The sequence below is a fragment of the Nipponia nippon genome, unplaced genomic scaffold (assembly GCF_047370975.1).
Source record: "Nipponia nippon isolate SJK-2023a ecotype South Korea unplaced genomic scaffold, ASM4737097v1 scaffold_15, whole genome shotgun sequence".
Classification (NCBI taxonomy): Eukaryota; Metazoa; Chordata; class Aves; order Pelecaniformes; family Threskiornithidae; genus Nipponia; species Nipponia nippon.
Genome location: NW_028262331.1, coordinates 7,063,697 through 7,079,563, shown reverse-complemented (window position 1 = coordinate 7,079,563; position 15,867 = coordinate 7,063,697). Strand labels below are relative to the sequence as shown.

At 37.4% G+C, this 15,867-nt stretch overlaps 1 protein-coding gene across 6 annotated transcripts in view; it reads left to right on the top strand.

Annotated features, from left to right (window-relative positions):
- Nucleotides 1-15,867, top strand: part of NCOR1 (nuclear receptor corepressor 1) — a 75,432-nt gene that overhangs the window by 32,631 nt on the left and 26,934 nt on the right. For all 6 annotated transcript variants that reach the window (XM_087751958.1, XM_087751955.1, XM_087751956.1 and 3 more), the window contains 8 exons: nucleotides 143-197; nucleotides 1,009-1,110; nucleotides 7,555-7,685; nucleotides 8,221-8,438; nucleotides 10,167-10,229; nucleotides 10,936-11,075; nucleotides 11,809-11,935; nucleotides 13,379-13,934. In XM_087751958.1, coding sequence (XP_087608084.1) covers nucleotides 143-197; nucleotides 1,009-1,110; nucleotides 7,555-7,685; nucleotides 8,221-8,438; nucleotides 10,167-10,229; nucleotides 10,936-11,075; nucleotides 11,809-11,935; nucleotides 13,379-13,934 — 1,392 coding nt within the window. The remainder of the gene's footprint in view (nucleotides 1-142; nucleotides 198-1,008; nucleotides 1,111-7,554; nucleotides 7,686-8,220; nucleotides 8,439-10,166; nucleotides 10,230-10,935; nucleotides 11,076-11,808; nucleotides 11,936-13,378; nucleotides 13,935-15,867) is intronic.

Below are 15,867 nucleotides of genomic sequence, written 5' to 3'. Positions count from 1 at the left end.
AATTTGAAAACTGGGCTTTTTAGACTAATTTCAGTTGTCTAAATCAAAGGCTTACTGATGGAACAGATTGTTTGGAAGACTGCTTTGCTTATTTGATCATGAATTATGTTGTTAAACTTAAATAATTTCTGATTTATAAAAGGTTTGTCCAACATCCCAAGAACTTTGGTCTAATTGCTTCCTACCTGGAACGAAAGGTAAGATCTTTTTTAATATAAGTAGAGCCTAGGGTGGGATCCCTAACTTTCCAAATGTAAGTCATTTATCCCAGCATCATTTTCTCTTCCTGGAAAAAATTTTAAGTCCAAAAAAAAAGTTACTGCTGTGACAGGATTTTGTAATACTTGATCAGTAATGCAATCAATGCATGCAAACATCTAACAGAAGTTAGTGAAATGACACTATTGACAACAATAAAAGAATATGGCACTTTGTTTAGTTTTGATCCGATTTCCTTTTTGAAGGAGGTAAGCTGCTTTAACTATCTCGCTGTTTAGATAAGGACATAATTGGCTCTGCTGAGCCACTGTGCTAACTCTAGGAAATCTTGCCACCACCTTTCAAGTCAGTGGGGTCCTACTGCTGGCTGATTTAGTCTTTACAGCTGATTTTAGTCTTTAGAACTGATTTTGGAGAACTGATGTAAGAAGTAATGGAGAATGAGGATTTGTTAAGACTTACAACAGAATCTTGAATACATACAAGTATTATGATAAATAGAAACTTTCAAACTTGCAAATTGTCTAGTACAGACTAAATCATGCAGACTGAAGTAGCTGAGGAATATTGCAAATACACGAGACTGGCATTTAACACTATGATTTTATGCATAGTTATATTGTTATATTTGTGTGTGAATTCACTTCCCTGCTGAGCAAACAAATTTAATAGAGTTTTATTTTAGTCTAGGGGCTGAATAGTTTAAGTGTTGAGAGAAATTAAATACTAAGAATGTATTTTTTTATAGAAGTAAAACCTAATCTGTTTTCTTCTGCTTTTTCACTTTAGAATGTTCCCGACTGTGTATTATATTATTATTTGACCAAGAAAAATGAAAATTATAAAGCCCTTGTGCGAAGGAATTATGGTAAACGCAGAGGAAGAAACCAGGTATCTAAAATTTATTAATCACTTGGATATTGGTGTTCTATTGTTTCCTATTTACAACTGTCTTCTTATCCGATATAGCAAATATATTATGTGCGGGGGCGGGGGGAGGGAATAATTGAGGACCCTGCCATAGACATTGAAGTCAAATCCATCATTAAATCCTATGTTGGAGCCAACAGAAATTAGGTTTAGCATGTGACTTGCAGTGGAAATACATAATCACTTCATAATGTCAATGTTTGTCAAAAAGCAGAAATTAACAGTGATCTTTATTTGGTGGTCAGGCTCAAAATCAAACTGGAATTTAATAGCAAGAAGAAAGAGACCAATTTAATGCATGCAAATAAAAAATTCTGCTGATTCAGGAAGTATTCTTTTGGAAGTCTTTGGCGGGGAAAAGAACAGCATATTATGTACAAAAAGCATATAAATATGTTTGCTAGGCTACAAGGGTTAATGTGGATATTGGAAAACAAACAAAAAATTGAGAAACTTTGGACTCTTTTAAAGAAAGCAGGAGGACTGCTGTATATTCACTGAACATGTTCCCTGCTCTTCCCATTCCGATTTCCCCTTGCATCTACCAGGTGTTTAGGAAGTACTGAAAATAGAATGAAAGATATGTCAGTGACAAGGTTAGGAAAGAAGGTCATATATGAAATAAAGTACACGAACAGAGTACTAGATGTAGCAACGAAGCCTGCAGGTATTTTGAGTTTGTATCCTTAAAATGAATTTCACAGCTGGAAACCGGTATGGATATGATGTGCTGAAGAAATACCCAGCGCTTTGTTGGAACTGAAACTTCATGGGAGTGGGAGGGGAGGGTCCTCTCAAATTCAGGGTTTTAGAAATCCACAGACCTTAAAATCTGAAGAGTTGTGGGTTATTGGATTTAGTCATATCTCAGCAGCGATACTAAAGAGAAAATTGTTGAGACTTTGAGGCAGTGTGACTGCACAACTCTGTACAGAACTGCAAAACAGCAAATTAAGTAAATATTATACTTCAGGGTATGTGAATCTTCTTTTCAAATAATTTAAGTTTTCTGAGAGTCCAAGTAAATGTGTTTTTTTCTATAGAAGAAAATTGCTGCAAACAGCTTCAGTTGATAAGCTGATCCTGTTCACTCGAAACAGTCATCATGTTGTGCTTCTATAGTGCTGTTGTACTTAAACCTTTTAAGTTATGGTCTGGTGTTCTAAGAGAAGAGGTCGTGTCACAGGAGACTTACTTGTCTGTACCCAATAAATTATGGATTGCTCGGGATAAGGTCATTTTCATTATGTGCAGGATTTCGTTAGAGCTTCTACTTTGGCTAATTGTGAACTGCTGAGGAAATACTGGAAATACCCTGTATTTTGGCAGAACTTCTTTTAGACTTTCTAAGCCTAATAATGCTTTTTAATAGGAAAAGTGTATTGTTGTGTGACTAGTGATGGTGAAAGATTCTGATTTAAAGTATGGATGTATGGCAAATACAAAGAAGATGGAAATAAACGAGATTGTCCAAAATGTTGATAATCACTGTGGACACTAAGTGCAGATAATGCTGCTGGTTAAGTAGCTCAGTTTCATATTCCAGTATAAAATGAGATCGGTATGATCATAGTAAGTATACACACGTTGAGCAACATCTTTGCCATATGATGTTCTTCTGCAGCTGTTCTAAGAGATGAGGAGACAGAACTGGCTCAAGCTGTAATGCAATGTAACTGTAAGTTTTGAGATATTCAGAGGATTGTAACTGTATATTTAAATGTCTTTCAACATTGTTGAACTTCAGAATATTGGAACTGGTAGAATTCAAAATTTGGATGGATTTCTCAATTGCTTGCTTTCCTTGGATAATGCATAGAAACTAGAAAGATTTTAATTACAGCCCTGTACACAAGGGCACAGATTTGTGAACTTAGCTCACTATGAAAGGAAACCCAAGGTGCTCTGCCTGACTTTGTAACTGCTCCTCTGAATACTGATTTATATGTGAATAATTGAATATGTGAGTTGGAATACTGAAGCTGTTGTCATTGTTCATTCAACTGAAATTACTTGCTCTTTGAATTTTAGCAAAGTTGTAGGTCTTAATTGCTTATTGTTGATCCACATTAGTGACCTGCTGTAGCACTTAAACTTTGGGCAACTGCTAGACAGGCTTAATGTGGGCTCTATGTTAAGGATGCGGATAAGTGTCAGACTTTATAGACCTGAAGATTGTGGAGGTATACTTGCAAACTCAAGGAAATACTCTAAACGTTCTAAATGGGAAATTTTACCATTTCTGGAACTTTAAATTCAGAAGTGTTGTAGTTAGTGTGTTTAGTAACACTGTAGTAAGGAATTACATGGTACCAAAAATCATATTTGTATTTCTTAATTTTATTAGTGATTAATTAGCAACATCTATAACATCTAATAAAAAAGAACTTGAGAGTGTTGAACTGCCTTGCTGCCAGAATTTTTATCTTAGAGTTACAGAAAGCAGTTCATCCCCCCTTTCCCTCCCACGCCCCAGCTTTGTTTGAAGCTGATATTTTTCATATCTCTGAGGAGCAACCTGAAACTTCCTTGCTGATTGGCAAACACAAGTCTTGTAAGATTGATGATGTGCTCCAAGATGTGCTTATGCCAATAACAGGTGCTTCAGCTTAAACTCCTAATGGTTCATATATTTTTGTAAATTAGAAGGCAAGCAACTAGAATATTGCGGTGGAAAAGATATTAATCATGGTAATGATGTTGAAATACTTCAGAGAATGTAGTGAGTACAACTTGACTCAAGTTTCAGTGTGGGGGCTTTTAGTTTAGAGAATCTGAATGCTAGATTAAGGCACGTCAAGTCAAGAGATGTAAGGCTTATTGAGTTCTGATACATTTTTGTCCTCAAATAGGTCTAGAAAGGCGTTTTTAGAAAGTGCTACCTAAACCGTTCCAAAATGCTCCCAGAGGCAACTAAACAAGTACGTCTTAAACCAAATGCGACTTTTCAAATGAAGAGCAAGTTTTTAACATCATAATTGAAGAAAGCATTGCTTTATGATGCTTGTGAATTGATTGTAGAGAATTCCTTAAATAACTCTTTGAAAGGAGGTTCTCTCCGAGTAAAGTTTTTCATTGAAACATGGTAGCAAAGCGGTAGTCGGTAAGGGGTGTGTTTCTGTGGTCCGGCTGCCTGGTCAGCAGAAACGCGTGTCCGTGGCTCGGGCCGTGTGCCTTTGCAGCAGGTGGTACAGTCCAGTGATCTGACTAGACAGAAATTTGCTGTATGTCTGTGACGGCCAATCAAGCCGAGCTCGGTGGGGATTGCCTCGGGTGACCCCGGTGAGATTAGAAGGTTGTATGTGAGATGGGCAACGCTGCGGTAGGCAGCTTAAGTGGCAGAATGACACAATTTCCTGGAATAAACACGTTGCTGGTTCAGGCAGCCTCTGCTAAAGAGCTGGGTGATGTCGGTGCTGGTGGGGGTTTTGTCCTTTTGAATCGTACCCTGAATTAAAGCCCGTCCCCTTGCCTGGATAGTAAAAGTTTTAATCAACCGATGAACGTGCAGGTACGTCGCTGACCGAGGCTTCAGCTGTTTTAAGGTTTGTGTTTAACCTGCACTTGACCTATTGATTATGCATGTTAAATAAATTCACTGTGAAATAGAGAATCCTGTTATTTACAAAGTGTGATGTTAAGTTAGCCAGGCAAAAAGAACAGGGGATTTTCAGTAGCTGTTTTGTAAATAGATTATATGTAAAATACAGATATTGAATTTTTTTTTTTTTCCTTCTGAAAATGCAATTTTTAACTCCTTGCTTTTGAGGCCAATCTATCTAGCACAGTGGAAATAATTTATCTTAGCATGTGTCTGACATCTTGCTTGAAGGAAGTTTTTGCATAACCAAGTAATGCCAGCATCTTAAATGCTAATAGTATGCAGCAAGATGATAGTGGTTAGTGTTAGGGTTTTCTGCTCCAGTTCACATTATTAAAATGTCAAAAACAAGTCCTTTTTTTGTGACTATTTCCAGCCTCAGTTTTGTTAGTGAAACAGTGACACCTGCTGCTACGCTTACAGGAAGGTTGGTTCCTTTGTGAAAAAGAAAAGCCTATTTTGAGGAATTTTTTAGTGGACTGCAAAATCTGAGTTAATGAAGTCCTAGAACAGCAATCTTGTAGATCTCTGTCCTTGTCTTTCCATGAATTGCCAAGAGTACTTTGGGTACTTATTTGAAAGGTAGCTTTATATAAATATTACATATCTTTTGCTTTTTAAAGTTGACTTGCAGAGTCTAATGCCCAGTAAGGAACAAGTTGGTTCTGCACACACCGAATTTGAGTGGAGACCATCTGGGTATTGCCGTTCTTCTGAACGGGTGACTGGATCGATGGAGGTGGTTTGTTTAATGCATTCAAGCCCCTTCAGTGTAAACTCCTGTGAGTGGTTCCCTCTGTGTGGCCATATCCGACTCCCCGCCCTCTCTTATGTTCTCTAGTTTCTTATGAAAACATATTTAAGGCAGAATTTAAACTGTAATCATGCATTTTAAATAAACTTACATATTTTCAGAGAGAAGGAAGAGAGCTCTTCCTTCCTCCTCCCTCTCCCCTCCCCTGTAACTGGAGTTTTGCCTGCTATAACCTCGCCTGCAGCCTCAGCCTTTCTTTTCTCATTCTTCTTGTATGGTGCCTAGTACCGGGGTCTTTGATTTTTCTGTGGCACTCAGAAGATCACCTTGTTACAGATGCTATTCAGTGTGAATGAGCAATATGTTAAGCTCTAGATGCTTGATGCAGGTTGCTGGCTTTTGAGGCCCATCAGGAGAATGAAGTCATTTACCATTTGCTTCATGTAAAGGTTCTGGGAATTTGAGGAGTGGGTTACATGACTTATGTAGTGGCAACCAACTACGGGTTGGTATTTTAACCTGGAGAGGAAGGAATTTGCAGGCAAGCTGTGGACAAAGAAATCTGGCAATGTTGGAACGCGAGATGTTTTGGCCGTGTGCAGATATATCATTGTGGATGGCAAAAAGCAATATTTAGGCTCCTAAATATATTTAGGGAGGGTTACAACACTAAAACTTAAGGAAATCTTTTCTGTAGCCATATTTGATAGATCTTTCCTGATACCTGGATTTCTTTTTTTTTTCTGTATGAGCAGTGTCATTTTTCTAATGCTTTCTTAAAACATCACAGGATATTTGGCTTGTCTAATGTTAGGCCACCTCTAACAGCGAAGTCAGACAGGGAATGCCAAGGCTATTTTGTTTTTTTGTGTGATAAGGAATAGCAAAAACAATGCCACAAATTTTTCTTAGATTTTTTAGTTTATTTTTTAATTTTTTTTTTTAAGCAGCTGTAAGGGACCATGCTGGTAATTCTATGTGATCACATTAAGTAACAGAGATTTCTTCCATTAATTCCTGTTTGAAGCAGATTGTATGTTATGGAAAGTTTAAATCAAATTTATGTGCTTTCTAAAATGAGATACCCTTGCACCTGGTAGTCATCTGGATTGCTTTGAAAGATAAGGAGCGAGGGTCCCTTAAGAGAGAATGCGTAAATAGTGTTTTTTGTGGTTTTCCTTAGTATAGCAACATGTAATGGTAATTACTTTGTCATTTGTCAGTGCTTATGTGCTTGTAAAAATATCATCTCAGAGAAGACTATGGTTTAGTAAATAAATAAATAATTCTAGACTATAATTTTCCTTCTATAAATTCACTGGAAACATAAGTCTAAAACTCCTGACCCAATTTTTTTAACCATTATACTTCTTAGTTACTAACACCAGTTTTGAGAAGATGGCTTAGAGTTGGTCATAATGTTCATGCTGCAAGATGTTCTGCTTCCAAGTTGTGAGCTATCAGGTTTCACTATTTTAAAATGGACAACGTTAAAAATAAAATTTGAGAGGAGGAACACCATTACTACACAAGAATGTTGGTCAGACCTGTCTAAGCACTTTTAAAACGTAGCTGTTCATTTTCAGTGTGGCATACAACAGCGCCTGTGTTTGTTGGCACATGTACGTGTACATTATCACCTCCATGCTCGCTTTGCAAAAGAAGCCTGTACCTCCATGGGATTTATAAGACAAAATACAGTATCTGAATGGGGCAGCTGACCAGAGGAAACATAAGAGAAAATAAATTAAGAGGTACTGGGAATATACAGCTCACGTATAGAAACTGCGCATTCCATGGCAAATGGGACTTCTGAAGTCTGGGAGATAATGCCTGGAACATCATGTTCCTTAGGATTTCAGGGTGCAGATAGGTGTTACAGTTTTTGGCAGAGGCATTTTACTGTTATGTTGACCAGTGTGCAGTGACTGTAACTTAAAATACTATCAAGTGGGAGGTAAGGCATCAGTGTTTCTGCTGCTCTGAGTACAAGTTGCTGCATCTTTGTGCAATCAAGTTGTTACAATATGTAAATCCCATTTCATTTCAGCAACAAATTGCTCGTCCTTCTCAAGAAGAAAAGGTAGAAGAAAAGGTAGAAGAGGAAAAAGCAGAAAAAGCCGAGAAAAAAGAGGAGGAAAAGAAAGATGAGGAGGAAAAGGATGAGAAGGAGGAATCTAAGTAAGTATATGTACTGAAAATGCTTTAATTCACTCTAGATTGCAGTTTTTTGCAAAGATAGAACAGGATTTGCGTTAGCCTGACAGTGAAATCTGTACTGAAAACTGTTGCTGTTTGGATTAGGTTTTGTGCATTGAACAATTTTTTTGGACATACCAATTTCCCTGTCTTGCTGGACTAATCAGATGGATGGAAAAAGCCATGGAATTCTTTTTTTGCACATGTAATAATTTTCATATCTTGTTGGTTTGCATGTTTTTCATATGTTCTATCACAGCGTTCGTATTTTCTTTGAAGTTGATAATATCACGTATCTATGTTATTCTCTAGCAACTCTAAATTGTGGGCAGTAAGTGAAGTCTGTTTCACTAAAGGCGTCTTCTGGGTTTGTGGAGTTTTGTTTGTGGGTTGGTTTTTTCGTGTTGTGGGTTTTTTTGTTTTTTGTTTTTTTTTTTTTTTTACATCCATATTCAGGAATATCTGCCCATAATGGCTATCTGAATGTGACTGAATTTTATATTTTAACTATTCCCAGAGAGAATACCAAAGAAAAGGACAAAACTGAAGTTGCACCAGAGGAAACAGAGGAAAGGGAGCAGGCCACTCCTAGGGGCCGAAAAACTGCCAATAGTCAAGGTCGTCGTAAGGGCAGAATCACCAGATCAATGACAAATGAAGCTGCACAAGCAAATGCTGCTGCAGCTGCAGCCACTGAAGAACCACCTCCACCTCTTCCACCCCCACCAGAACCTTGTGAGTAGCATTTATAGGACACTTGGGGACCCATCTGCTCGTCAGGTTCTTCACTGACATAAGGCTCTTTTCTGTGCACGCCGTGCACTTTTTAAATTTTTTTAGTATTACCTCTTTATTCTTAGGCCTGCTTATAATTCTGTGACTGTGTGGCACTGTTAAACTTCACGAGTGTAACTTCATGCATAGTATATGTGTAATCAGATGACTCTGTTAGAACCATGTGGGGAAAAAAGGCAGTTCAACCTTTCTGTGATAACTACTTTTTCTCTCTTTGTAGGGTTAATGATGGATCTGTAGAGATCCAAATGCCTTTGACACAGATTGACTTACAAGCTGTAGCTCACAAAGGTTATTGTTAAATAAGTAGGCCTGATATTTGAGTACTTTAGGGAGTTTCATAATCTGAAATAGATCCTAGCAAGTTGGTTTTGTTGTTGTTGTTCCTGCATTAGAAGGCAAGAGACTTCTTTAAAATAAGATGTTATTTTCTTGGCATGTATTGTTAGAAAAGACTATGCTATCTCTGGCTGCATTTCTGAAAAGGCTGATATAATTTGTGGTGGTGCAGAAATAGTAGGAAGCAGAATACCTTGTGGCTAGTAAATAATTATCCAGGATGGTGGGGGAAGGTTTTGGGTTGGCTTTTTTTTTTCTTTTTTCTTGCAGTGCTCCGCTATGGCAAAGTTTGTTGCTCCTAGCTCTTCAACTGGGTTGTTACAAATTCTAGAATAGCAGCTGCAGTAACAACTCTTTTGTTGCTCAAATATTCTGCATATCCTAAAGAACAGACTAAGTGGGCAAATTAGTTCTCGTTTAACTGTAAACATCAGATTGTGATAGATATTCTTGCTTATTTGATATGGTGGGTTTTTTTGTCAGTAGCTAGACTAAGGCAATAGTGGGGTTTGCTTCTGTTTTTTTTGTTGTTGTTGTTGTTTGTTTTGTTTTGTTTTGTTTTTTTAAATCCATTTTTGCAGGGTTTTCTGGAAAATCCAAAATAGCTTTTCAGTGGATCAGATACTTTATAGTGTCCTACTTTTCCTGTTTGCTAATGGAAGTTGTCGAAGGGTCCATGTTGCATGCTATGCATAATCGCAGATTTTATGAAAAGGAATGGAGGTTGTTGCAGATGCCATTCAGAAATTTAAACAGAATGATATCAAATCCAGAGAAGTGAATGCAAAGTATTTTGCATTGAATCATACTTAGTTTCCTGCTTGGTTTTACTTACTGTTTTTTTTTGTTTTCTTTTATTTTTCTGTTTGTCCAGTAGGAGACTCAGTGAATACAAGAATAGTAGATTCCTTGATACTCACTAATCAATAATCATTTCCATCCTTTCCACAGCAGTCAGTGAAATAAGATGGAACTAGCTTATAGCATGTTGAATTGCTAGTAGTAGTTGATGGTAATTATTGACTGTTTAAATAAATTTTTAATGGTAAACATGTTTAAGTTACAAATCTTCCCTGACAGATAATTAATCACAGTTTTGTAGGCAGAATAGTCTTGAGCAGTTTGCTTTGCTGAGATTGTGGTGGTTCCTACTATATCTTTAACTTGATTTAATAGAGACTGACTACTTCCCACTGACAAGAGCAACTTTCCCAAGTGACTTGAACAAGCTTTAATGTAAATAGATTAGTTGACTATGGGCTGCGTGATTGGTGCCATAATAGTGAATCCTGGTCGTTTCTCTGATCAGTATCTTTGTTTCTCTTTCAGCTTCTGCAGAGCCTGTGGAGACATCCCGCTGGACAGAAGAAGAAATGGAAGTTGCTAAGAAAGGTAAACCTTGTAAAGCTTTTGACTTACTTCTGAATACTTGTATTTACAAAATTATAATAATTTACTGGATTACTGAATACGAGTGCTGTGATTTTTTTTTTTTTTTTTTTGCAACACTACACTTCAATGAATAATTTGAAATTTGATGATGTTGTTTTTTTTTTTTTTTTTAAAAGAGCAAACATCTTTAACAGACAAAATCAGGTTTTTGAGACTCATGTTGACTTTTTTCATATGGGCTACGTAGAACTATTTCATGTTGTACGTGGTCTCTCGAAGTCTGTGAAACAGATGTGAAGGTGTGTATGTCATGTAAATTTTCGAAGTAATGTGTTTATAAGTTACAAAAATTCCTTTTGTACAAGACATTCTTTTCATAGAAAAGCTGATGTAGTTTATAACTTGTCTAGTCATTTGGCAGATACTGTTACTTGCAAATTTTATGCATAAAATCAATATTTTAGCAGAGGTGTTACATATTAGCAACAGCAGAGTTAAGTTTAGAAGGCTTCATAAGCAGACATTCAGGTTGACACAGCTTTTTTCGCCCCTAAGTAGTTACCAAATACATTGTCATAGTGAGAGTTCTTTTAAGGATAGCAGTACTTCTGTATCATACCTTCCCATAGATGTTGTTCCATTTATTTGGGTTTGGATAGCTGAATTATTTATCATAGTAAATATTGGTTCTTATTTGTTTGAACAGGCCTAGTGGAACATGGACGAAACTGGGCAGCAATTGCCAAAATGGTTGGGACGAAAAGCGAAGCTCAGTGTAAGAACTTCTACTTCAACTATAAAAGGAGACACAATCTGGACAGCCTCCTCCAACAGCACAAACAGAAGGTAAGTGCTGTGGGCATTGAATATTTTGCAGGGGAAAGCTTGGCATCTTTCTGAAGTCATTCATCACGCTTCGCTAAGACTGTTTTGCAATCACCACTTGTTTCCTTTTCTACTTGTTTTTGTGTTGTGACATAAATCTCCTAGGAAAGGCAGCTGATGCTCACTGACCTGTAGTACTAATCACTTCTTGCTTTAAAATGCAATAGAAAATTTCCTATCAGAACACTCAAGCCTGAAGAATTCTTTAGCGCTCTGAAAACCATGTTCCTTATCAGTACACCAGCAACTATAGAAGTTCAGGTCATCGCTGTAGAACAGTTACCTTGAAACACAATAAGCACGAACCTTACAAAACAGAGCAAGAGAACTGGTAGACCAGGAACATCTGGTTAGATGTGGCATCTAAAGTAGAATCCTGAGTGTTGGAATCCTCTAAACTGAGGTGTTATCCTAGTCTTCTCTCACTGAAGAGCATCAGTGTCTGTGTTTGCTGACGTAGTTCTGTTGTTCCCCAAACATATCTTGAGACAGTGGTTTGTTCCCAAACTTATTTTTGATCAGGAGCAGCAAAAGCTGGCCTGAATTTGAAAGAGTGTGCCCTTGTGAATGAATCTGTGCTAAATAGAGAATCTCTGTCTTTCATTTCAACCTCAGATTGGTAAATGACAATGCATGTAAAAGGAAATAATACTTGCAAATTTTCAGTACAATGTAAATGCCGTGTCTTTATCAGTCTTCGCGAAGACCCCGTGAGGAGCGAGATGTGTCACAGTGTGAGAGTGTAGCTTCAACTGTGTCAGCTCAGGAGGATGAAGATATTGAAGCTTCTAATGAAGAAGAGAATCCAGAAGACAGTGAAGGTAACCTTTCTGGGAAGGAAACTTGTGTTTGCACGGAAAGGAACGTATGTTTTGTGCCAATTATGTGCTCAGAAAGCTGTGTTCCACTTCATAATGTCGTGCTCAAATACTGTGTTTTGGTTAGATTTTAGCAACTGAAACTCACTTCACTGGTTGTAGCTGGAGGGGAAAAAGCATTTTTAGTTTTGAGCAGCCTTAAGATGTTATTGCTTAGTATTTTGAGGTGCTTTGACTATGCTATCTTCTAGAGGATAAACTGACAGCACCTGGTCAAAAAATTGTACCTGTTGAAAGAAGTTGAATCAAAGATATGTAACCTTCGCTAGTTGATAGTCTCAGTAAAGCTTCAGACAGGCAAATTTAAGTGTTAGTTTTTTTAAATGTGTTGGCTGCAACTGCTAATAATTATAGGCATCACCATCAGTCAGTCTTGGCCAGCCTTTTGTGAAGCTATAAGCAATAGAATTCATAAACAATGAATCAGAGAATATGGCTAAGTGTTGGGGATTTGGGGTTTTGGTTGGGTTTTGTTTTGTTTTAAGCTGCAGTGTGTGTGTGTAATTCAGCAAATTGTCCACTTCTATAAGAAGTCAAAATTAATTACTTGTTTTACAGATGGGTAGGTTAAAATTGATGGATCCTTATTGCATCCATTTGTTTAACAAACATTCTTAAAATATTGATGTAGTTCTAAGGAATGAAGATTCTCATCAGGAGATAAGACTTGAGTATGACATCTCTGTTCTAGATGTTGCCATAGTTTTTCATAAATATTTTTATTTATCTAAAAGCTATTTATAATATAACAGAGTTCATGAACTAGGCTAAAAAGAGGAGAAAGGTTCTTTACTGCAAGAATCAATACCCTTCTTTAATTGATATCCAGTTGTCGATGCTGTTTACACCTTTCACAGAGCAAAGACGATATTTTCAAGAAAATAATGGTAATTCACAAAGGAAGTAAACTAGAACGGTTAACTTAGAGCAAGAATTGCAAGTCAGCATGTCTATAAAATGTCACTGATTTTTCATGTAAAATCAGGTTTTTTTCACTTCTGCCAGTGATGCCTCTGAAACATGTTAATTTAAATCATTAAAGCTGTGCCTTAGGTGCTGTGAATGTTGACTCTAATCTTGTAATGAAGCTGCATCATATATGAAAGTACCGAATATCTGACACATGCACAAGAGTTTACTTGGCTGACTCTCTGTAAGATCAGAGCTAGCTAAGTAGCCTTATTTCTGTAACTCCAGTCTCCCTCCTTAACCTGTACCTGCTGATTTTCGGTTACTCTCCCTTTGTGAGTCAATTCTTCAGGTCAATTGTCTTGTGTTTTGCGACAGCAGATACATATTTGAATATTCTAAAGAAGCAGTTCATCGAAGCCTAGTCAGATTTCATTAACGTTGAACCTTTATGCCAAAACTTTTTTTTTTCCCCAGGTGCTGAAAATAGTTCTGATACAGAAAGTGCTCCATCTCCAACTTCAGCAGAACCTGCTAAACCAAGTGAAGAAACTCCATCTGAGAGTGCTGCTTCGAAAGTAACCACTGAGGCGACAGCAGAACAAGAATCTACCATTAAACCGGCAACCAGCACATCTCCCTCCTTAACAGCCCAAAGCGTATCAACAGCTGAAAGTCAGAACCCTGAGCCACAGGTTAAGGAAGAAATAAATAATGAGGCAGAAGAGCCTATGGAGGTTGACAGTAGAAGCCATCCAGTTGAAGCTAAGCCTGTGATTACTCTTCCAGTACATACCAAAGTAGAACCTGTAGAGACTGAAATGAGGCTACCGGAGAATATTCAAGTGAAAATAGAGAGTGATACCAAAGAGAGAGAGATGGAGAAACCCAAGGAAAAATCAGAACCGGAGGAAATGGACTATAGTGTGTCACAACAGGTTAATACAGCAAGACAAGAATCCCATTCAGATAATGATTCGAGTGCCACTTGTAGTGCTGATGAGGAAGTTGATGGAGAACCTGACAGACAAAGGTAAGTTTAATTGTTTACTGTTCAAATATTGCCATCTTTGAGAATTTGTTTAAAAAGTGGTTTTACTTAGCAGTGATCCAAAAACCGTCACCAGTAGCGACATTTTTGTTATGAGTTTCTGCTAGGGAAAGAATCTCTAAAGAGTCTTTGCTGGAAGTGCAACGGAGTGAAATGTTGATTTAAAATTTTGATGAGAAGCCAAAAGAAGGGCCTTCTAAGGCAGGTTAGGGCAAAATTCCATGGTGATAGACTGACTAGGTAGGTAGCAAACTAGCACAACTACCTGGAAAGCTAGAGAATGAGGGAAATCAAGCCATTTGGGATCCAGAGAATGGGAATTGTGTTAATTATCTGGAAAAGACAGCAGCTTACTGAAACAATGAAAATTTGCCAAAGCAAGAAAAGAGATTCAAGATGCTCCTGGCATGAGTTTCCATGATAAGTAGCTCTCTGGTACTTCTGGTGGGGAGGAGAAGATCCTGCTGCTGCAGGATTTTCTGATACACAGGTATTTAAAAATTGGTGAGCAACTAAAAAAATTAAGTAAGTAATGTGGAGAATTTTGTAAATGCCCCCATCTATCCACTAAGAAGCTCAACAGTGATTGTGTAACTGGATCTGTACTGAAGTTCATCGAATCATAGAAGTTCTTTGGTTTGGTTTTGTTAGTTTGTTGCTTTTACACAATACTTATGAACAAATTTACACGTTCAGAAGTAGATTTGGAATATTTTTATAGTGTGATTGGTTAGTGTGGGATAGTACGTGGGCTCTCTATTCTCTTTAGTGAAAAACTGTTTGACTGTAGAGCCAAAAATTTGGAGATGGAGTTGTTTTAATTGATTCTTGCTCTCACAAACTCAGTTTAGTAGTATGCATCCAAAACTCCTTCAATTTGACAGGGAAAACAGCCTGAATATATCTTTCAGTAGGAGATGAAACTTCCTTTAAAAAAATAATTTAGGGGCATAAAATATTGATGTTTTAGTTACCTTTTAACATTTCACATTTATTTGTGTGTATAACCTCAAGAGTCCTGTACCCAGTTACTGTCATTGAACCATGTTAAATCAACCAGTAGAACTGAATCTCTTGAAGGCTATTAATAATAGAGTAGTGGAAGTATTTCTCACTCTTACCAGTCAGTGTCTGTAAATTAATGGGCAAGTGTCCTGAGAAATGGATGACCTCTTCCTCCACAGTGTACAATGTCTTCGTGCAAATCCTAGTCCCTGGGAACTTGGCCCTAGACACTGTGGATAACCCACATGAGTATATAGGGCTTTAGATGGACAACGCTGTGTGTCTTTGGAACCGTTTTATCTTTTGGGGGATGACTGACACCACTGATGATATTTGAAGTCTTCTTAGTGTTCTGCTGGTGCAATTCCTATGTAACCATAGCGTAGCATCGGAGCCAATGCCCCCTCCCTCCCAGTGGTCTTAATATACACGCAATACCAAGGATAGATGCTAAATGTCAAAAGTATCCAGTATCATTGTTCTGCATGTGCTCTTTGGAAGAGGGCAGTTGGTGGTGTTTCTGCACTTTCTTGCATCTTGAGACGTCATCTTTCCACTTCACAAATATATTAGCCCTCCGTGTGAAAGTAGTCTATTGTATACTACTGTTTGTTTATTTCCTGTGGATTAAATATATCTAGTGTTTCCTGTCTATTTTTTTCAAAGCATTCTTTATAAAGAAGGTTGCATTCTTGCAGTACTGTGCATATAGCAACAGCATACATAAATTTCTGGTATTGGAGATTCTGAACGCTTCTTTTAGTATTTCTGTGTATTATAAAAATACAGCAGCATCTGTTGCTTATTCTACCAGATGTGCTGTGGGACAAAACACAACACGATTCTGATTTTTCAGCTATTTGTCCAGTGTGTTAAATGTGTTCGTTTTTTGAAGTTGAGAGGCATCCTT